Source organism: Ammospiza nelsoni, chromosome 5 (genome assembly GCF_027579445.1).
Source record: "Ammospiza nelsoni isolate bAmmNel1 chromosome 5, bAmmNel1.pri, whole genome shotgun sequence".
Classification (NCBI taxonomy): Eukaryota; Metazoa; Chordata; class Aves; order Passeriformes; family Passerellidae; genus Ammospiza; species Ammospiza nelsoni.
In genome coordinates this window covers 19,901,171-19,923,452 of record NC_080637.1, presented here as the reverse complement: position 1 = coordinate 19,923,452, position 22,282 = coordinate 19,901,171, and the positions used below count along the sequence as shown (strand labels likewise).

Below are 22,282 nucleotides of genomic sequence, written 5' to 3'. Positions count from 1 at the left end.
AGCTGTGACTGTGTCTTAGGTGATGGTTTTGGTGGTAAAGTGAAGTGAGATGCCAGGTGATAGTGAAAAGGAGCAACTGGCAATGCAGCCTGGCATTTTGGCAGTAGCAGGAGGCTCTGTGTTCCCTGGGAAGAAAAAGTGACTCTTAAGAAGAAGATGTGATATGGTTGCTGACATCAATGAAGTATTTTTTGCTGCAATGCACATCTCCTTGCTAGTGAGTCTCTTCTGGGGTTGTTTAGAGCAGAATAGACCATTTCAGATTCAGTGAACATATAGTCCAACTGCCTGACCATTTTAGGGCTTACCAAAAGTTAAAGCAGATCGTTAAAGCCATTGTCAAAACACCCCTAAAACACTGCCAGGCTGGGGGCATCCATCACCTCTCTGGAAAGCCTGTGCCAGTGTTTTCTCACCCTCTCAGTAAAGAAATGCTTCCCAATGTCCAGTCAAAACCTCCCCTGGGGCAGCTCTGAACCACTCCCATGGGACTTTATCACTGGATGGAGAAGGGATGGAGTCTCCTCCTCCACCTACCCTCCTCAGTAGCAATGAGGTCACCTTTCAGCCTTTTCTCCAAAACAGACAGGCCTGAAGTACTCAACTGCTCCTCAAAGGACATTCCTTACATGCTTACTCTGAGCCAGAGACTCAAACATTGGGCTTCAAAACCAGCTAATGCCACCATGGGAACCTGGAGGGTAACTGAAGCTGCTCAAGGGCAAAGAGATTGTATAAGCACAAAATGGGTTATTCTGTTGCTCTGGTATGCAAGCTGTCTCTGCATAAATCTAGAAACAGCTTGGCTTAAATAGCTGGTAGGGAAGTCAAGGCTGAAGTAAGATAACATATTTCTGTTCAAAAAGCACATGGTATAGAGGAAATGTAACCAGCTTGAACGAGGGTCTAAAGGGAGTTTTGGGACTATCTAGATAGCAGTATGAGCAATACCATATTGGATCAAAGGTGCCTGGATAACAGTGTTAGAAACACCAAATTTGGGTGTGGATACAGCAGAACTGGGACCACTAAGGAAAAAATAATCAGAAGCATGTCATTAAATAGGTCCTATTTGTCTGGGAGGACCCTAGGCAGAGAAAAAAAGGTGCAGGGTTGGTGACAAGGTAGGTTCAGGAAAATAACCACTAGGAATTAATTAAATAGGAAAAAAAGCCCAGGAAATAAAAAAAAAAAAAAAAAAACAAAACCACAAACAAACAGGCATTAGGAATATTCCTGTGGAGAACAAAGAGGGATGAGATATTCTGGTTCTAGAAGTGTGAACACCTCCAGTGGTAAAGCTATTCTGTGACCCAGCTCCCCCAGGATGGCAGACAACACCCCTGAGACAACAACCTCCTGCACTCTCATCGGGTCTGTGTCCAAAAGACTTGTGTGCAAGGGTGGGGTGAGGAGGGAAAGGCTTGTGCCCAATAGTAAGTAAGTGGAAAAGGGAAGGGAATTGTGGCATGATGGAGCTTGCATAGCAGTTGTTAATTAGCTGTACTAGTAACAGGCCACAGAATTGTAACTCAGAATTGCTGTCTTGTGGTGATACAGTTGTGAGTCCTGCTCATATCAGACATTTGTTCATTAGCCAGTTAGAGTGCTATCAGTCTCTTACAGGTGTGCACACTAATCAATAGACATTTTTAGTATTAGTTACATTATCAGGTCTCCAGTCTAAAGGAGCAGAGTCAGACACATAAGATACCACAATCATTATTTTAAAAGCTATTTTATATGCAAAAATCTAAAACCATTTCATTTTCCCAAGACTTTCTGATTATCCCCAACAATGAAGAAGATTAAATGGGCAGTACTTTTTGTCCTGTGATGTGGGGCTTTTTGAGCATTGGCTTAATGCTTTTTTCCCAGTGTCATTATAACACTGATCATTGAACCAAGACAGTTTGCAGTGGTGCAAGCCCAAAGTTTTGAGTGGGCTCAATACTGCAGCTGAAGACACAGGACTGAAACACTTCAGTAGCAGAGACTGCAGCTGCATACAGATTGCTTGTGGCCAGAAATGTGCACAGTGTTAGAAAGGGTTGGCAGGGTAGAGCATGGGACCTGGGGATGGAATCACCAACGGGAGACTGAAGAGACATTCAGCCAGAGCCCACTGAAAGTACACAAACTAATAAATACCAAGGGAAAAAAACCCCAAGAAAACAGCATCTTAAAAATTTATTTGAATTTAATTTTGGCAATTTGTATTACATCAAATGAGACTAAAGACATAATATATTGTGTATTTTTGCTGGTTTTAGCTCAGATAGAGTGAATTATCTTCACAGTAGCTAGTATGGTTCTCTGATTTGGATCTGTGCTGAAAACACTGGGAAATTTCAGCTGTTGCTGAGCAGTGCTTACACAGACAAGGCCTTTTCCCCTTCTCACATTGCCCCACCAGTGAGGAGGCTGGGGGTGCACAAGGAGTTGGGAGGGGACACGGCTGGGGCAGCTGACCCCAACTGACCCAAAGGATATAGCTGACCACAGGGCATCATGCTCAGTATCTAGAGCTGGGGGAAGGAGCAGGAAGGGGAGGTCACTTGGAGTGATAGAGTGTGTTTGTCTTCCCAAGGCACTGCTATACATGATGAGGGCCTGCCCTCCTGGGGATGCCTGAACACCTGCCTGCCCACGGGAAGTGAATTAATTCCTTGCTTTGCTTTCCTTGTGTGTATGGCTTTTGCTTTACCTTTTAAACTGTCTTTATCTCAACCCATGAGTTTTCTCACTGTGACTGTTCCAACTGTCCCCCTTATCCCACTGGGGGAGTGAGTGAGTGGCTGTGGGGGGATTAGCTGCCACCTGGGGTTAAACCATGACAATATTGACTTAAGGGTGGTCTTTATACTTGTATATTTCTGCTGACAGAGAAGAGCTTGTTTCTTGTTTTAGTCTCTTGCTTCAAAATTTTAAATTCTGACCAAAGTAAGCAAAGCACACACTGAACGCTTTGCTCTCAGTACAGACTGCAATCAGCAACATTCTTTGAAATTCCACTCTGAAGCTTGCAAAGGGAAGGCTTCATTCTGCCAGACGGTGGTATTAAGTATCACATGGAAGGCAGTCATAATTCCAGTTCACTGTAGCAAGGAGTGTTTAAAGTTGAAGTAAACTTGTAATGCAAATGAAGAAGGAAGCACAGATGAGATGATGATGGTTCTTTTTGTTAAGCCCTAAGTGAAGGAATAAGAGCCCTCATATCTGCTCTAAGTCCTGCTTGTTTGAGCATCACAAGCTAAAATACAGAAATATAATTTGGAGCCAAGGAACTCATAAACTGCTGGGAGTCCTCATCTTGCTGTACTACACAGAGGTCCCCTATAGCGTGTCCCCTCTCCCTGGTCCCATTAATCTTGCACTGTGCTGCACTCTGGTTCTGCTTCAGCAAGGCAGACAGAGAACATTGCTGTAGCCTATTTCATAGCATGATAAGGCATTTTATTGAGAACTACATATTCAAATTCTTCAGGCTGAAGAAGGCTCAGGTTTTTCACTTCCAAAGATAAGTGAGAAATCCCTAGGATATCACACTGTCTCCTCTGCTACTAGATTTCAGAATTTTCAATGAAAAATAAAGGAAAATGCTAATGCAATTTTATAGTTGCTCAGAGCGTTCTGTTATGATCAATTATTACCCTGCTATTTCTGTTCTTTGACATTCAAATAAATGGTATATTAAGAGAAAGGAAGGTTTTAACTCTACATCTTGACATACAGAAGTATTACTGGAAGGATTCCTTCTCTTGCATGTTTATTAAGGAATTCTAGCATGGTGGCTTCTGGAGGGAGCTCTCAGATCTGCACGAAGAGCTGTGCTGCCAGAAGGCTGAGCATCCTGCTGCTACCCTGTGTGGGCTTAGGAGGAGAGCTGTGGAACACTGTGCTGCAGAGGCAGAGAGAGAGGCTGTGTTCCAGGAAGGAGAGACAAGCAGGACTAACAGAAGAGAACTTAACACAGGTTTGTGGAGTCAGGAGAGTTTTCTTGTGGGTCTGTGATCCTGTTATGAGGATCTCATAGACAGGGTTATGAGTACACAGTCCCCTCTCCCTGCAGTGGGGATCTGAAGTCTCTGCCTCATTCAGGAGAGAGGCAGATACTTTTCACTGCAAACATTCCTGTGCAGATGCTTAACAGGGAGGTAATCTGGCCTTTACATTTTTGCTACTGCAGTATGAAGGCCATTCCAGGGAGGACAGCTCAAGCAAATGAAGGGGAGAAACAAGTCTCATCCAGGTAGCCTCTAGCTATCCCTGCATCACATAGTCAAGTAAACATGTAAAATGGAAAGGAAATGAGAAGGGATGAGAAAGTAAGTGAAGCTCCTCCTCCATTTTTCATCACTTTTTGTTCATTATTTTAACCTTCTTTGCATAAACTGACAAAATGCATATGAGTCATTACTTGTTTTTAACACTTAGCATTGTCCATTTAATTGCAAGGAATTAAGAAGGAGTGGCTGTGCCAACACATTATTATTAATGTACTTGAAAACAGTGAATAATCTACACAGCTCGATTATAGGGGTCCCCATGTCCCAAAGAAGGCAATTGTAAAGATTTACATTTTAATTGATATCTTACTCTGTAAAGAAAAATAAAAGCCCTCAGCTACCTAAGTCCTTACAATTAATTAAGCACAAAATACTCCATAAAGATTAACAGTGCCCTCATCCCAGGAGTGCTCAAATAAAAAAATGCCAAAAGGCAGAAGAACATTAAAAATCTGTAAGTTATCTGTAAAACACGTCTAGTTTTGCAGTTACAGACTGTAACAAAACCAAGTCACAGCTGTATGTACAGTCTTAACATCCAGGTGATTTTCAAGCCAATACCATTTCACTTTTGTGTTCCACATGCACAGGCCAGCCCCACTCTGCATCTTCTAAGTATATTGGATTGCAAAGTAAAATAGCTGAGAGCTGTTTCAGTACTTGAATGGACTTTGTCAGTGATGTTCCATGGCCCTGAAAGGCTGGCGTACCTCCCTTGCAGCCACACCATCCTCCAGACACTGTGGAGCCTTTACTGGTCATCCCATGTCAGCAAGGCAGCACCATCCCACCTACCAGGCCGTGTTTTGTTCCACTGTTCCCCAAGTGTTGATGGATGAGAATGCAGCATTTGCCTTGTTTGCCAGATTTATTGTATGGTCTGTGTTCAGTCTCCATACTCAGTGAATTCACATCATGATGAACTGCCCCTCTGATCCACTGTCTCAAGCCACAGCTGCCAGCAAACACAAGCAGTGTGCAGGCCCTGCAAAGCCATATGCCTTGGCAGCCCAACAAACTTCTGCCCTCGAGCCTGCTACAAAACACCAAGCCTCACAATGCACCACAGGGACGTGTGCCCCTGGGAGCAGTTCTGCTTTCCCATGGAGGAGGGCGGATTCGCTCCTTGCAACTCCCACAACACTGTCACAGGCACAGCAGGACCATGAGGGCTGCTGCCTGAAGCCTGTCAGGCATGACAGCAGGCATGGTGCCAAGGTAATGTACTTGTCTCAAGCTTGGCATCCACATGTGCAGATGTGTGGATACTTGCCAACATCTACCTACCTCGTACGGTCAATTATTTCTTGTATATTCAGTTGTGGGGGTCAGGCAGCCTTTGTCACATCTTTTTGCAGATGCTGCCTGCATATGAATTCAGGCATTGGTCTACCCACAAGACATGTTCCATGATATTGGAAGGACTTAGTGTCCAGGAACTTCAGCTGGTGACATTCCTCATTTCATATCCCAGAAAAGGTAATGCAGAACCAAAATACAATCTTCAGTGGCTTCTGCTGCCTAATGTTTGCAAATGGGCATGTACAAATCTCCATTTCCTGGCATTAATTTCCAGATGTAAGCTTATTTTCTCACAGATGCCAAAATACACATGTCCAACAAGATTGACAAAAACTCCCAATAAAACCAGTGCTTTGGCAAGTTTACAATATAGCAGTTTTGAGTAATAATACAGCAACAACGAGAAAGAGTTAAAATATCTGGTTTTACTATTCAAGAACTCATAATCTTTTCCCCTTTGACTATTGCTTACACAAGAATATTTTGGCTTAGTTTCAGCTCAGAGATTAAGAAGTGACTGAAGTAAAGAACTGACAAAGGAAAAATTCTTGCAGTGTTTCTCAAAAAAATTAGAACTCAAATATATGAGAGAAGGAGTAAATTCTTAAAAGCAATAAGCAATATCAGAACTACTAAAAATCCAACTGTACATGGCCCTGAGTAACCAGACCCTGTTGGGACAGGCTCAGAACATGGGGGACGGACTAGGTGATCTCCAGAGGTCTCTTCCACACTAAACCTCTTCTACGCCTTTATGCTACACAGGTAGCATTTCATGTCTGTCTTACATCTGGAAAGATGCCCAAACCCAGAAAAAAAATATACTTTGGGGATGTAGTGTTTGTTAAGTGCTGTACAGTAGCTACAAATCATGTCCCTCCATTCCTGGCTGCAAACATTGAGCTTTGTAAGGGATGTTCCCCCTAAGAGCTATCAGGAGGACATGTAATGTGCGACACATGTAATGAAGACCTGGTCTCCCATCTATCAACATAAGAGGTTTTTCTTGTAATCCTATGAGTGAAGCCTTGGGCAAAACTTTTTAAATTCATGCAGCGTTTTGTTATATTTGGCAAACCTGCAGGCGCTGATGGCTACTTCCTTGCTTCTATAACCCAGCACACTTTCTTAACTTTATTGCTCTACACAGCCAGCCACACTTACAGAAGTGGAAATACTCTCATTAGTAAAGCTACAGCACTGCACAAGTGTGTGTAAACAATCTGCACTTGTGCATGGCTTAGCAATTGGGCTCTTGCTGAATGCTCTGTAACCTAGGTGTAGTAATGTGGACATCTCCAGGAGTATCCTGGGTGAACTACTTACCTCTGACCAGTAAATATCAGTGGTTGCATCATTTCTCACTATTCTGAATTTATATTATGAAATACTAATTTGGACACAAGCCCCTATTGCTACAGCATGCCTAAGGCTAGAAGCTGAAGTTATGGATCAAATCCATTTTGTCTGTCCAGACAGACACAAGAGGTAAAGTTCCTTATACAAACTTGCAACAGATGAAACTCTGAGAGCTGGACAGGGTAGACAGTGGGCAGGGATGGTAAAGTTGTCAGTCCTGATGCAGAAAATAAAGTTACACTAAATTAGTAAATTAGCATTTTCTTTGGAAAGTAGCAGGGAGATACTTTATATCCCATCATTTTCTACTAGAGCTTATTCAAAAATAGTCACATGAAATCCCCCCAAATTAAAAGAAACAGTCTGCAAACTGTTTATTAAGGAATTAATTAAAAAGTAATCTGAACTATTTTCAACTTAACTGCTTGAACCCTGAAGTTCTATTAAAAATGGAACACATCCCTTTCCGCCATTATACCTGGGGAACTCTGGGCCATGTGGTCTGGCCTGAAGAGAACCTGCAGAGATCAGACTGTGTAAGTGTCACAGCTAATACCAACCAACCAGGTAATGGCAGACACCCCCTGGGATGAAGGCTGGGGAATGGAGTGCCTTCTTCCTAACCCTGCTAGTGTCAGATCATGTCATGTTTTCTGCAGGCAAGAACTGAAAGCATTCCAGCTCTTCACCATGCTGGACAGCTTCTTGTAACTGATGCATTTTGGTAGAAACCAGAGAGAAGAGCAGGATTTATACCAGGAACCCAGAAAGCCGTATCTGAAGCCAACTGTATCAAATACACTTGGACAAAATGACAAATTTGGTTGATATACTCAGAAATAATTATTTGATGTACTAGATTCTTTTGAAGGATTTTCTAAGATATTTAGTATGTATTTGTTAGTTTTTTTGATACTGAAAATTACAGCATATGAATAACTTTCATGCTTATTCACAAGCTGCTGGAAATATGACAATAACAGGAAAGATATTTGATGAAGAAAGGTTAGACACATGTTATTAAATAAATTATATTATTAAATAAAGCTTCTGCTGGAGCAGAATTAAATTTGGATATAATGACATTTTCACATAAGAAGAAAAATGAAAGTAAAAAGTAACAGTCAAGTCAAACAGCACAGGTAATATCTGCAGAAAATATAATACTGCCCCTGGGCATTCAGCTGTTTGCGAGCTGTAGCTGTTCATCATGATTCTAAAGCCACAAAAGGAAAATTACTCTTTATGATATTAGGTCCCAGTGTATTTTCTTATGTGAATGTAAGACAAATACACATTTTTGATTAGTAAAAGAAATAAAACCAGAAAATAGTGTTAAAGGAATGTCAACTAGTAAAACCTGCAAAAGCCTATTTTCTGAAGAAAGAAACAAGGTGCTGTATAAAACTTGCTCTGTATCACACAGTGGAAAGCAGAAGTCACTACCAAAATCTGAAATACACAGCATGGAATTGCTGGCAGCAGGAGCTGGATCAGGCTCCATGGTTTCTTTAAACACAACACTTCTGTGGCTCTGCAGAGGCTGTGCAGTAATTCCCTGCTCTGCCAGGGACAGGAAGGTATGTGCCTCCCCAGGCACTGCTGATGCACAAGATGTCAGTGAGGTGGAATAATTGCTGAGGTACCTGTCTCATTCTATCTGTGCTAATGGAACCACTGAGGTGTTAATGGATCAAGACACTGCTTACATGTACCACAAAATAGGCAGCAGCTGCTCAAAAATTCACACTGAAACTGTAATATTGTGGTAAAAGGGGAGAAAGAGATTCAATGTGTACCTGACTGAAAGTCATCATTGAAAGGTTTTCAGCCCCATGCATGCAAATACACACTGATGTAGAGACAGTGCACTTTGTGAACATGAAAAAAAAAATCATATTACCTCCTGGGCTTTTAATGGGATTTTTAGCTTTGCAGTCAGTGGAGAATGGAGAATGTCCTTACACAGAGCCTGTATCTGCACTGCATAAAGCAGCTGCATTTCAAAGTAAGAAAAAAACTCAATAAGAAAGAAGTTAATTTTCTAGGGCAAACAGTACACAGATATTTTTTAGAAGCTAATGTTTGAGATTACCTTTAAAGAGAATCTGGGATGGTTTCATTCCTCATGTTCTTAAACATTTTTGCATTTCCCAGTCTTTAACATGAGGTAAGTAAATCCACATCTCCACAGGCCTGGCTGTATGGAAATGGTGAGTTGATTCACACTTTTAACATACATTAGTTGTCTATGTTTACATAAGGGCACTCAGGGTACTGCATTAACCTCCTCCTCACATGTTGTGGGACTTTCTGCATACATACCTACCTATTGCACAAAAAGGAGACAGGGAAAAAAAAAAGTTGAAACTCTTAAACAGATCTACAGCCTCAAAAACTCTGTAAAGTCCACAAGGTGGACAAAAACAAAAATTTAAATTACATTCCTCTTTGGGCATGGAGTACTCAGCCCTGTCTAGGAAAATATCTGAATTTCAATGGCATTGCTGAGAAGAGTGAATTTACTTCTTTGTATCTAAGCCCTATCTTCAGACTGCATAAGGTAAGTTCCTGATGAGTGGATTTATCATTCAGCAGAAGGCTTGCTGATACAAGGTCTGATGTGCTATGGGTTTCCAGCCACAAGCACAGTGCAAAAACTCCCGGTATTAAAAAAAAAAAAAAAAAAAAAAAAAAAAAAAAAAAAAAAAAAAAAAGGCAAATTCATTTTACAGTAAGAGCACAAAGAATTACTAAAATAGATATTTTTGGAACAGGTTGCTCCTGGATTGCAAACGTAATTTTATTTTGTAGGAAATAATGAGGAGTTTGATGCACTGGGGACAAACAGAAGTAAAGAGAGAATGCAATTTTAAAGCACTTTAGCACTTTACCACATTCAAGAGATATTTTAAAAATGTACCTACAGTGCTATGAGGTAAAAGTTGAATTTTCCACATGGTTCACTGGAAAATTTACTGTTAAAACTCTCTGAAACATCATTTATAGAAGGAACATGTGTGGAACATTAACATGCAGTTCTAACCACTGTCACCAGGCTTGCACTACTGTTTCTTCAGCTATATGATGGTGCAAGGCTGATTCTTATCAAGAGTTACTCCTTAGCAGTCTATGACTAAAGGCAGCACTCTGCTCTGGCCTGGATGTACAAAGAGTGACACAAACACTTGGGCACGGGAAACAGAGGGGAAACTATGCTGAACTGTTCACATTTCTCATGGTGAGGAAACAATGGTAACTTGTTTTAGGGTATCTTCTCTACAAGCAGGCAGCAGGACAATACACATTGGCTTTTAAATCCAGACCAAATCTTGTTAACTTCAATCCCAGGCAGATATGCAGATTAATCTGGATAAAGATTACACAGCAATATAAAACATAGCATTAATCTGCTTGTAATGAATTTATTTTTATTTCTACTATTAATAAATTCATGAGCCTTTTTTTTTTGTTACATGTTTCTTTCCATGTGTATCTGTTGTGAGTCCCTTTTTTTCTTTTAAAATCTGTTTCTGAAGTTTTCTCTTGCTAGACTCTTCTGTGGTGGTAGCAATGTCTCCATACACAAATGAGGTTCATGTACAGGGCACTACCATAGAGGCCACACATGGTTGCAGCACACAATCATTTTTAGGACTTAAATTCTAGATATAATGAAGTAAAAAGGAATAATATTACTGTTACCATTTTCAGTTCAAACAGGACAGAATGTATCTGGAATGACTTATTCCCTGGCTAGCAGTACCTAGTGTAACACACTTAAAAACCGCCTTGATTGTATTATTCAGATGAAGAAATCTGACAGAAGACTGGTCAAAAAATTGTTTCTAAAAATGGGTGATGGCTTAAGTAAAATAAATGACCATCCTGAGAAAGTTAACTGCAGCTATTTTCTACCCTATTACCAGCAATTCCTTGGCTCTAAAGTTAAAAATCACCACATCTGATAAATGTCAAGTCTTCCAAGATGCAACTCCAGCACAACCTCAAGACTACAGAAATTTGGACAGAAGAAATTGCATCACCTGCCAGAAAAATGACAGTACAGCACATACTGAACTTGACTGGCTCTGACCATGCCAGCACCTGCCCTTTCTGCACAGGCTGTTGGACTGGTGGCAGAGATAGGGAATCTATTAAAACAAGCATGCTAATTCAAGGATGGAAATACACATCTGGAGTGCTACAGGCACAGTTCTTTTCCACAGCAAGACCTGAACACTCTGCAGAGAGAGCTCTTCCCAAAACAGAATGCCACAAGGTGAAAATGCCTTTTGGTCACTATTCTGTTCCACACAAAGGATGTCTTCATTTTAGGCAGTCTAAATAAATTGTTTATGTTGGATTTCTTCTTCTGCCTCACTTAGGCCATCTGGGCAGTTTGCTCATTAATTTAAAGGAACCCAAAGGGGAGATTTTCACTACCCTTCTGCTCTCACTACCTCATCCTCTTCACTGCCCAGGGCACAGCTCTTAAAAACAGAAGAGAAACCACCAAAGGCCCTTGACTTCCCAAAAGGTGTTTTCAGCAAAATGCCAAGAGCTGACAATATGCATATTTTCATGCTTCTGCCCTCCCTGCTGCCAGGGCTGTGTATGGGTTTGGCTCAGCTCTCTGTCCCAGCTGGCCTGGCCACCTGCTCTGTGCCAAGGGCAGGCATCCCAGTGCAGCAGGACCTGCACCTTGCTCCAGCTGGGCTGCTCTGCCAGGTCATGCTGCAGGCCCTGCCACCCTCCCTTGCCCCAGGGCCACTCTACTGTCAAGGACCAATTAAAATAACAATTTTGCACCATTAGCACTTGTCCTTTGGAGCACAGTTTTGTCTTTGTGTCAACAAGGTATGCTGTTGGTTAAAAAGTCTCACTCTGAGGCACAACACTGTGTCCCCTTTCCCTTACAGTAGCTTCACTGCTCTTTAGGCTGCTTAACACACACATATATTGTGACAGCCATCACTTTCCAAGCTGTCAGTGACTGGCAGCATCTCTCTGGTACTCATTTATCAGATTAAACCTTTTCTGATCCAGAGATGGGGCAAATGAGAGATGTTTTAAAAACTTTCATTCTATTTTTAGTCTCATGTGAAGAGTAAGACAACACAGATTTCATTTCCCACAGTCATACAGGGACATGTTTTGTTGTTCGACAGACAGAGCCTCACAGAATTATTGGATAGCTTGAGTGGGAAGGCACCTTAAAGATCATCTAGTTCTATGCCCCCTTCTGTGGGCAGGAACACCTTCCACTAGACCAGCTTGCTCAGAGCTCCATCCAGCCTGGCCTTGGACACTTCCAGGGATGGGGAAGTGCCATATTGTTAGGAATACATGGATCTCTTATGAAAACTCACACTTCCACTAAGCATCATTGCACTAAAAGGCACATTAACAGAGAGCTCTCTCTGTTCACAAAATAGCACCAAATACCCAACTTTTATTGAAGCAAAATCATTTTGGGGGCTCTAGCTTTACTGTGCTAATAAAGACATGCCCAAGCATGTTAGGACCTGACAGACAGGGAATGTCTCATGGACCTCCCTTCTGCATTATCACCTGTGTGCTTTTATGAAAGAACTGAGAAGCCACAAATCACCACCCAGCTCCCTCACCACCAGCTAGAGCAGCACCTTTAGCACCCATGTGCAGATTCAATACTATCACCTTTCCTTAAGAAGAGTGCAGATAAGTTACAGTAGCTGCACATTGTGCATTGCAAGGGAAAGAAGCACAGTGCATACCAGGAATGGAAGTGGCATGAAAGGACTGTAAACAAGACAAACAGAAGCTTCCCATCTTTTTCCCCTGCCTTATTTGTTTCTCTGTAGCCTATACTCCTATCTAACACACTTCTGTTTGATACAGAAAGCCATCTTGCTGTACTGGCAATTTTTAAACACAGTGTCTAATTGTCGTGCTACTCCTGAAGTGCTGTCTGGCAAGACTTAACCACCAAGGAAAGGACAAGGAAGAGACAAAAATACTGTTTAATGGGAAAGCACAGAGCCAAATTAAGCCAAGAGCAGAAATACTGCTAATCTATGGTTCTGTTTTAATTTTGCCAAAATAAACACAATACTTTATAGCACATTTACAGGAAGGCAAAACAGTTTTAATTTTCTTTTTTTCTTTAACCCACCACTTAAGGCATTGCTCTGACATGCACCACAGCAGATGGCTAAACTACAGTGGAAAGCAAGAACACCCTGTGTGATCTCAGCTGTATTTACAAAGGCCTTAAAAACTGGAAGTAGGGTTTTGGCTTAAGGTACTCAGTATCAGTTGAGTGGAAATATTTAATGTATCATTCCAGTTCACATCAAACATATATTACTGTAATGCTCCCACAACAATGACACACATTTATGTTCTTGGGACAGTCCAGTTTTAGGTGGCACTACACAAGGCTGAGAAAACTGAGAAGTTGAAACGATTATGGAATATAGAAAAGCTGATGTAGAAGTCCTTCAATACTTTTCTCCTGAAGTCTGACGGATTCAGGCATACTGTTCTTTGCAGAAGCACATTAATACACATTTTAAACAGAAAAGCTAATAAGGTGCCACTACTACTTTACAGTAATAATTTCAATTTTTTCACTTCTTAAAAGAAAAAAAAAATCTTGTTTGCAGAAACTTCTATCCATTTCAGAACATGTGCCTCTCCCTGAGGACAAAAAGTGCTTGATCTGCTCAGGACTAAATTTCTTATAAGTGTTTTTATTTTCAAAACAGTTGAATACCAAACTCTTGAATGCATCTTGAATACCAAAACACTAGTCACACCTGTCAATTAAAGAAAGTAACATAAAAATCTTGCTTACCTTTCCCATAAACAACAGTTTTGATTAAAAAAAATAGTATAATCTAGGGTGATTATATATAATCATTGAACCCTATAATACCCATTGAACACTGTATTCATTACATGTTATTAGAAGAAACATATTTAAAATATCAAGCACTTTGTTGCTAACTACAGTGAAATCACCTTAAATACTTCTGCTGTACCCTCCACCTTAATGATGATCAAATATGCCATTATCATTTGGGGATACATAAGATACCAAACTCAACAACAGCTCTTATTTAATAATTAATGGTCAGATTCTTTTATGGGGCAGGAGAAAACAGGGTTACATTACACCATTATGTTTACATAATGTTTACTTAGGAATGCAAAATCCAATCCTACTATGGTAACCCAGGCTGTTGTACTGATCAATCTTACAAATGACACCAGCTCTAAAAATACTGAAAACTGATCAATATCTGGCAAGGTTAAACTGAAGACCAGACACTTACTTGTGCAGGTGTTCCAGCTCTGTGGGCAGGTCACAACCTATATAAACTCTGTTCATTAAACTGTATTCTAACAGTGCACAAAAACAGGGATCCTACAAGAGAAAATTAATATATAACTGTAATCATGGTGCTCTGAAAAGGAAATTTCCAAACAAATTAACATGGCACATGAATGTAAGAGACTTAATAGGATCTCTTCCAGAAAAAGAACTCTACAAATGGTGCAAGTATGGTGCAAAATGCGAGGAAGGTACCTCTTCTTGAGCTGCTCTCACATAGTTACATGTTAGGTGTGGGGGAATTAAATTTTCATTCAGACCATTTCTGGAACACTGTTTTCCTTGTTGTTTGTCAAACATAAAATGAGATATTAAGACAAGCTGAACTTATTCCTGTGGAAGGACCATGCACGAGTCCAAAAGGAGTCCTCCTCCCTGGCACTTGTTGCATTAATTGGGAACAATCACTTCTGCCACCCTCCACTTGAAGTGATGCAACTACATTTTGTGAAGAACCTAACTGTGTGAGGTCATTCAGAACATGCTTAATGGACTTGCATGCTGCTGGAGAACTTGAGAGGAGGTCAGAGCCTCCAGGCTGGAGACAAAAAGGAGCTAGGAGTCTGTATGCACAGAGCAGGATTTCCCTTGTACTTAGAAATCTACTGTGTGTGTGCCTGAACTGTCTGTTTGTACTGAACACACGGATATCAGATACTCCCAAATGCAGACTGAGGACAATATTCCTAACATGTTCTGATGCTTCCTCACATCAGATTAACCACAAAATCATACAACTGCTGGGGCAAATAACATATGCAATTCAAAGATATAAACCCAAAACTTACTTTCACGAGAATGTGAGGATTTCCCACGACAATCAGCAAAGCTTTTGCTCGAGTAATTGCTACGTTAAATCTCTTTGGGTTACAGAGAAAGCCCAGAGAGTGTTTTTCATCATCAATTACCATTTTCTGAGATCGTACCTAAAATTAAGGATAGTTTTAGAAATAAAATGATGAGAATACAACATACCACAGTGTAACTTTAACATAGTATTTCCTTACTGCAAAAATCCACTCAGCTGAATGACAATTCACAATGTGTCTTTCAGTATGCCTTCTTCAGTAGCCTAATCAGTGTACTTTGTCTTAGCATAGGAAAAACAGCCAAAGCAAGTAGTGTGCTAAAACTATGACTCATTATTTTTTACCCATTTTTCATCCATACTTGAACTTATCTTTGAAAAAAGAAAATTTTCATTACCTAAATAATGAGTTCTTATAAATAAGAGTGCAGTACATACCTAGAAATACTTTAAGGGAGTTCTAATAGTGGACTGAAAAGCTATGGTATGATGTTGATCATCATACCACTTGTGAAAGTAAGTACAGTACCACTGCCCTCAGGAAGAAAAAAAAAAAAGTGAGAAAATCCTGGATTCTTCCTCCAAGCTGCAAGTATGAAGTACTACTACCATTATTTAAACAGAAAGCAACAGATTTTTAACAATCCATATTTTAAAGAGAAGAGCAACTAAACAAGCATGCACTTAATAAGCTCTGCTTTCAAATACTGTGATAGACTGACAAAAATATAGCTTCTAAATTTTTTAAAGGCCTATATCAAAAATGAAACACAGAAAATTAGACACATAAAAATTCTCAATAGTACCACAGTAAATTTACACACTGTTGATAAGATGATAACCATGTACTCCTGCCCTTGAAACTCTTCTACTGTGCCAACCTTTATGTCTTCCAAATCAATACTTCTAAGAAGAAATCTAATTTTTTCCACCTATCAAGAAAAAAAAATGTGGTTGAGGGAATTTAGTGTTACATTTGAGGGTGGACTGCTTTAAAACCAAAACCATACCACATACACCAAGCTACGCAATCATTCACTAGTAAGATTTTCATATAACATAGTAACTTTTCCTACAAGAAAGTATCACAGCTAATACACAACTTAGGTAAAGGAGTACTCTCTACCATAAACTGAATAGAAGGCAAGATTTTTAGTAGTCCAGATTTTAAAGATAACTCAGATCCTTAAACCCTCTTTTTGCAGTGTGCATCATATCCAAAACAATGCATATGACAGATCCAAGGACAAGCAGCTTCCATTAGCCCTTGAAGAAGATGACCACAAAGATTCCACCTTTGCTTGCCAGGAGCATTATGCAGAGTGACAGGCAGATGTGGGGTATGATCTTAAGTACCCACCAAAAGAGAGAGAGAACAAGGAGTCGCAGGCACTGGGATCCTGGTACATATGGGATTACTGCACTGCCATCTGCTAAAAGTTGTTCAGAGATTATAACTGAAGTGCTCCAAAAGACTTAAGAAGAAATCCTGCCTGACTATGCTGAAGATTACAGTCAAAGACTACTTTCTAATCAGTGTTCCTGCAATACAAAGTGACTTTTTTAATGTGGACATTACTATCATATGCCTTGTATTATAGGCAGATGAAGGACAAAGTCGCATTAAATCATATGAAATTATTGTTTATGGAGTGTAAGAAATTCAGCAACATCAACAGTATGAATACTTATGAATATTTGAAAAAACAAATAACTGTAAACACAGCCACCATATAAATACATGGGATGAAATACAGTGTGGGAACTCAGCACATCACTCCTGATGTCCAGAGTTACCGAGACAACCCTTTGGGGGCTCGGAAATCCTGGAATGTTGCCAGAAGTGCTTGGTGGTTGGATTTTGACCCTGCACGGGATGTGCCACCTCTGTGAGGACAAGAGGTGTCCAATTCCTTCACCACTTGGGGATAAGTGGTGAAGGAATTGATTATTCACAGGGTGAAAATACAAGTTTTGGGATTTTGGTACAGGGGGGTTTTTAGGAGACAAGATGGAGGAATTAGGGCGTGTCTTGTCCTTCTCCTCCTCTTCTTGTCATCCATCTTTGGTGGTGATGCTGGCACTTTAAGATTGGTTCACATTAAATGTGCACTTGTTAATAAGGGTAAAAGGTATTGGAAGGTAAAGGTAAATGTCTTATACGTAGTTTTTAGTATAAAAATAGACGACTGCCCAGTGGGAGGTCAGTGTGCCCATGGCTGTCTTGCTGGGCAGACCTCTGTCAGGCTGGGAGATGACTTTGTAGATAAGAATTAATAAACAATATTGAAGACCGAAAAATCTGAAGAGTGCACTCGTCCTTTGGAGCGCGGGTTGTCCCAAGGCCATTCTATGCCTAACCAGGGAGAGACAACAGGCTGAGAAGGGAGAATACAGCAACTCTGAGGCTCTGAAGACATCAGACCTGTTGAACACTGTACCTGTTTGCGGTATGGCGCAATCACTCCAATGTCTGTCACCGGCACTGCAGAGTATTCACTTCTGGCCAGCTGGCAACAGTACGTCATTACTTGGACTGCCTCGGCTGGATTGAACCATGAAGGACTGCGACCTTCACGTGTTTCACTGCCCTGTGTTGGGGGAAAGGAAATGAGATGATGGAGATCAGGTGCAGAAATGACTATGTACTTATTAACACATTGTTCTTATACCTCCTGAATGCAAAAAAAGTGATGGAATATTCTATATAATTTCTCTCCCTCTCTATACACCTTTTCGAGAGAACAAGTATTACCTGACATTTTATATATATTTTTATACATTTATAAATATAAGCAATATAACAAAAGTATTTTAAGTATGCAACAAAGGAGTTATATCTCAACTCAGAATAACATGTTAATAAGCTGACATCTTGCTTTTTTCAAGGTGGAAGAGTTCTAAACCAAGCCTCTCCAAGCAGCAGATATTACCACTTCTTACTAACTTCTTGGAAGATTCAAGGATTTTTTTTTTCCCCTGCCAAGTTAAGCTCTAATGATCCTTTAGTTTTAGAGGCTTGTATCCATCTGAATGTAGGAAACTCTCATCAAAAGCAATCTAGAGCAGCTGATGGTAACACCAGTCTGGTCATCTGCTATGAATTTAAACTTCCATGAAAATGTCGCCATTTCAAGAGGCAGTTGTTCAAGTTCCTAGCAAATATGTGACTTAAGTATTTGTTTTTAAAATCAGATGGTCAGGAAGTCACATTACCTGTGAAAGGCATACTAAGCTTTTTTCATATCCTTTCTTGAATTTATTCTAAAGAAATCAGCAAGCTGCTAGCAAGCCTATACATTTAGTTCACTGTATGAACATTTCACATACCCTTATTCCATGAAAAATTAATGGAAATCCCTTCCTGGGCAATTTCTCCCAATTCAAGAAAGAAGTCACTACTGAGGTATCTGCACAAACTTCTAGCTCCTTATGATAAAACAATTTAGATGGCAAGGCAAGCAACGCAGAATGTGACCTGTAGTTCTTTGTGAGTTTAGTGATCTGCAAAGACAAAATCCAAAATCTGTAACTGAGACAGGTAATTATTCATCAGACTTCTCAGAACACAGCTACTACCTTACCATCCACTAGCATTTAGCATTTCTAAGGCTGCCAAAGAACTGTATTCAAGGCAAAAACTGCAGTTGTGGTCTTCTGTAAGTAAGAAGTACACCAAAGCAGTTTTTTGAAGGACCATCTCCCTTCCCTTCCAAAGGGGAAACAAAGAGAATTGAATGTACATGATAGACAAATGGGACATTCTCCAGTTTCTTGAAACATTGATGCATAGACACATTCTCCTTTTTTAAGAGTCAGATTATTTCCATGGGATTTCAATGGATACAATGTCTTTTTCTGAGAAAGTCTTGACAGGCAAACAGGGAGCATCGGAACAGCTGACAGAAGCTGGCCTTAAAACATCTAAAAGGTGTTTTAAAGGTCTTTAAATGAAAAAATAATCTTAAGGAAGCATTCCAGAAAGTAATGACCAGCTCAAAAAACCCCAGTCCTGTAAAAGGGATAACATAGGATATTCCAGTCAAAACCTACCCTTAAAGCCCTCCCATTTCCTGATCTCTCACTATGCCAATTCTCCTCAAGCACCACGTAAGGAACACAACAACCAGAGTTTGTGCTAACAGATTTTAGGAGGAATTGTGACAGGTTTTTCAGCAGGCTGAACCTGACCTAAAGCCTAGGTCCAAATACCCTCACTTTCACCCTTAAATGTGCCATCAGATTTCCTCCCTTCTCTATTTCCATGGTCATTTAGTCATCTTTTGCTCTCAGTTTAGTCCTTTGAAGTATGTTACCATGAGAATAGGAAGGCACCTTAGGAAGCTTAACATCAGCCCTACGTTTGGGATTCAGACAGTAATTAAAGCAGCTCAAACATCTGTAATTGTTTATATACTATGCTACCTCTGCTACTTAACATAGATTTTAGGTACTTGCCCATACAGAAATCTGGGGAAGCTAACCTTCAAATGAAGACATGATACAGAAATAAGAACAAATTCTCTTCTTTCCTTTGTGAAACATGATGTTTGCAAAATTAATCTTCAAAGAAGATACTCTGTTTGTCTTTTTATGGTAAAAGCAGAAATTGTACTTTTTCATCTGTGGAAAATGAAGTAATGGTAAACCTGGACTATGAACGTGAAAGAGAATTTTAAGCTATTATTTACAACTGTGCTTTGTGCACCATTTTTGACTTATGATACTTAAGAAGAGAGGATCTCTTCAAAGAAAAGTTTTACCATGATGGAAGAGTCAGCATCTTTACTATTCAGACCACATATGCAAATTAATCAAGCTTTTCTAGAGAATTCATGCTCAAGCTAGACTTATCATTAAGCATCAGGGAGCAAAACGGTGGCAAGAAACCACAAGTTCTCCTTTTTTGATTGAGCTGAAAAAGACTGATGGAAGGCTTAACTCACCAACAAAGGATTGTACGCTCCACAGGCACCAAAAGCATCCTCATCTCTGAGATATAGCTCTCTTGATGACAGTCTTTCTAGCAAGGACATACTTAATCCAAAAGACTGTGCAAGTTTAGATTTTATTACTGGCCCTAACTGCTTCGGATCTCCAACGAGAATTATCTGTATATGAAATTTAAAAACATCCATTTTAGATTAAAATAATTGTTACTGAAACTTCATTTTATAATGACATACATGTTTCAGAATTCAAAGACCAATTCATATCAAGTATTCTGCTTTCTTTCAAACATTTGTTTGCAAAGAACAGAACACATCCTTTATTGTGGTATCTCCCACACAGACCCAGTCCTCCCAACACAGATTTGCTCTAGAGGTAAAGAAACTTGTTTAAGTGTTGAGAATTGATATTATGCATGAATAATCTCTATTAAAAAACTCATTACCAGAAAATGGCTGCTTGCACTCTACATAATCCACAAAATATGAAAATAATAAACAAGCTTTTTCCCTTTCAGTAAATGATGTTAAGAGAATTACCTGTCCATCAGCTTCTGAAATCAACCCAATAGGAATGAGACTCTCTGGTTCACTTGCTTGACCTGCCTCATCCAGAATCACATGAGTGAAATGTCCAAGCCTGTAATTAAGTAACATTAACCTGAAACAGGGCTGTTTTCAGATAAGTTCATTCTGCCACCCTGTGGTTGACCTCAGCAATTGTGTTAACATCCTTGTCAAGTGTGCCAGGCAACCCAAAGACACAGAGCAAAGATGGGTATTTCCAGAAGGAAATACAGAAAAAACAATCCCCTTTCATTTTTCTTCTTTGATTTCACTTACATACTCTGATATACACAACCTTTAATTAAAGCATTGTAGCAACGTTAAGATAGTTAGAAAAGCTTCCCTTATTCTCAGTATTCCTAAGATATTGAATTAAAACAAGGCACTTGGTACATCAAAAACAATCCCCAAGCTTTGTTTCTGCCAAACAACTTGAGATAGGAAAGCTTTAGACTGTCCTTTTCTGAAATTAAAATCCAAGTCAGACACAACCTTGGTTAAAAGAACTGGATATGACAGTTGTTTACAGTTATTAAAGGAGACTTGATAAAAACCAAATACATGGTAATTTTTAGTGTGGCAATCATTTTGAGCCAAAGTGATTGTCAAGAGCAATGTAATTCCCGCAGGGGGCAGAGGAGACATTATTGTTTCAAAAATCTTAAACATTTCTCAAGATAATTCTTAAATTTACCATGAGGAAAGTTTCTGCTTAAACATTACTCAAACCAAGTGCTCTCTAACACAATACAGGTTCATGCAATAAACTATTAAAACAGCCCAAGTTACAGGTCAGTCAGCCTGTAAAAGCTCTGGGGTTTGTGTCATTCAGCCACTTCAGTGATACTGCTATCTATGGTACTGTACCGTGTATCTGTTTGATAAAACAATCCTGCACTGCTGCATGTTGTAATTACAATCCTGGACCACAATGCCTTCTGAATATCATCACCATCTTTGCAGTAAGGTTTCACCATGTCATCAATTTGCTGCACAAAAAAAAGTAAAAAAAAACTTGAAAAAAAAAAAAAGGTAAAACAACTTGCCAGCCTAAAACAGAAATTTTAAATCTGAATAGAAAAGCTCTCTGAAAACTGTTTCAAAAGCTGAGCAAAACACATAGACTAACACCCATTCATACACCAAAATGAATGAACTAATTTTCCTAAGAAAATAGTACATATGGATGACATCTGTGCTTTACTGTAAGGATCAAAATGGAACTTTTGGCTATTTTATGTACTCATCTATATATATAAACAAACATATATGTGCATATATACATATACACACACATATGTATATACATACAAATGTATATCTCTATATATACACATTTACATGTAAATACATATACATATGTATACATATATATGTATATATATGAAATGAACCCACAAGGTGTGTGCCCTGCATAGAGATGACAATCCTACTTGCTTACTTTATGTGTAAGCAGTCTTAACCTGGACTGGTAACAAAAAAAAAACCTAAATGAAATCAAAAATCCCCACCAATGCCTATTTGCTGTTTGTAGAGTAATGCATAGCAAGAGAAAGGTGAAGATCTTATGCTCATACAATCAAATTAAGGATTATGATCAACTTTCCAGTTAATCTTCTGGAAAAGC

At 39.6% G+C, this 22,282-nt stretch overlaps 1 protein-coding gene across 1 annotated transcript in view; it reads right to left on the bottom strand.

Annotated features, from left to right (window-relative positions):
* Positions 1-13,648: 13,648 nt before the first annotated feature.
* The window catches only part of MOV10L1 (Mov10 like RNA helicase 1), a 28,590-nt gene continuing 19,956 nt past the window's right edge, over positions 13,649-22,282 (bottom strand). The window contains exons 20-28 of the mRNA XM_059471789.1: positions 21,523-21,644; positions 20,629-20,728; positions 20,086-20,250; positions 18,470-18,643; positions 17,581-17,730; positions 15,964-16,071; positions 15,120-15,257; positions 14,273-14,364; positions 13,649-13,753 (exon numbers count right to left, since the gene is read on the bottom strand). Of these exons, the coding sequence (XP_059327772.1) occupies positions 13,744-13,753; positions 14,273-14,364; positions 15,120-15,257; positions 15,964-16,071; positions 17,581-17,730; positions 18,470-18,643; positions 20,086-20,250; positions 20,629-20,728; positions 21,523-21,644 (1,059 nt within the window). The 3' untranslated portion in view covers positions 13,649-13,743. The remainder of the gene's footprint in view (positions 13,754-14,272; positions 14,365-15,119; positions 15,258-15,963; positions 16,072-17,580; positions 17,731-18,469; positions 18,644-20,085; positions 20,251-20,628; positions 20,729-21,522; positions 21,645-22,282) is intronic.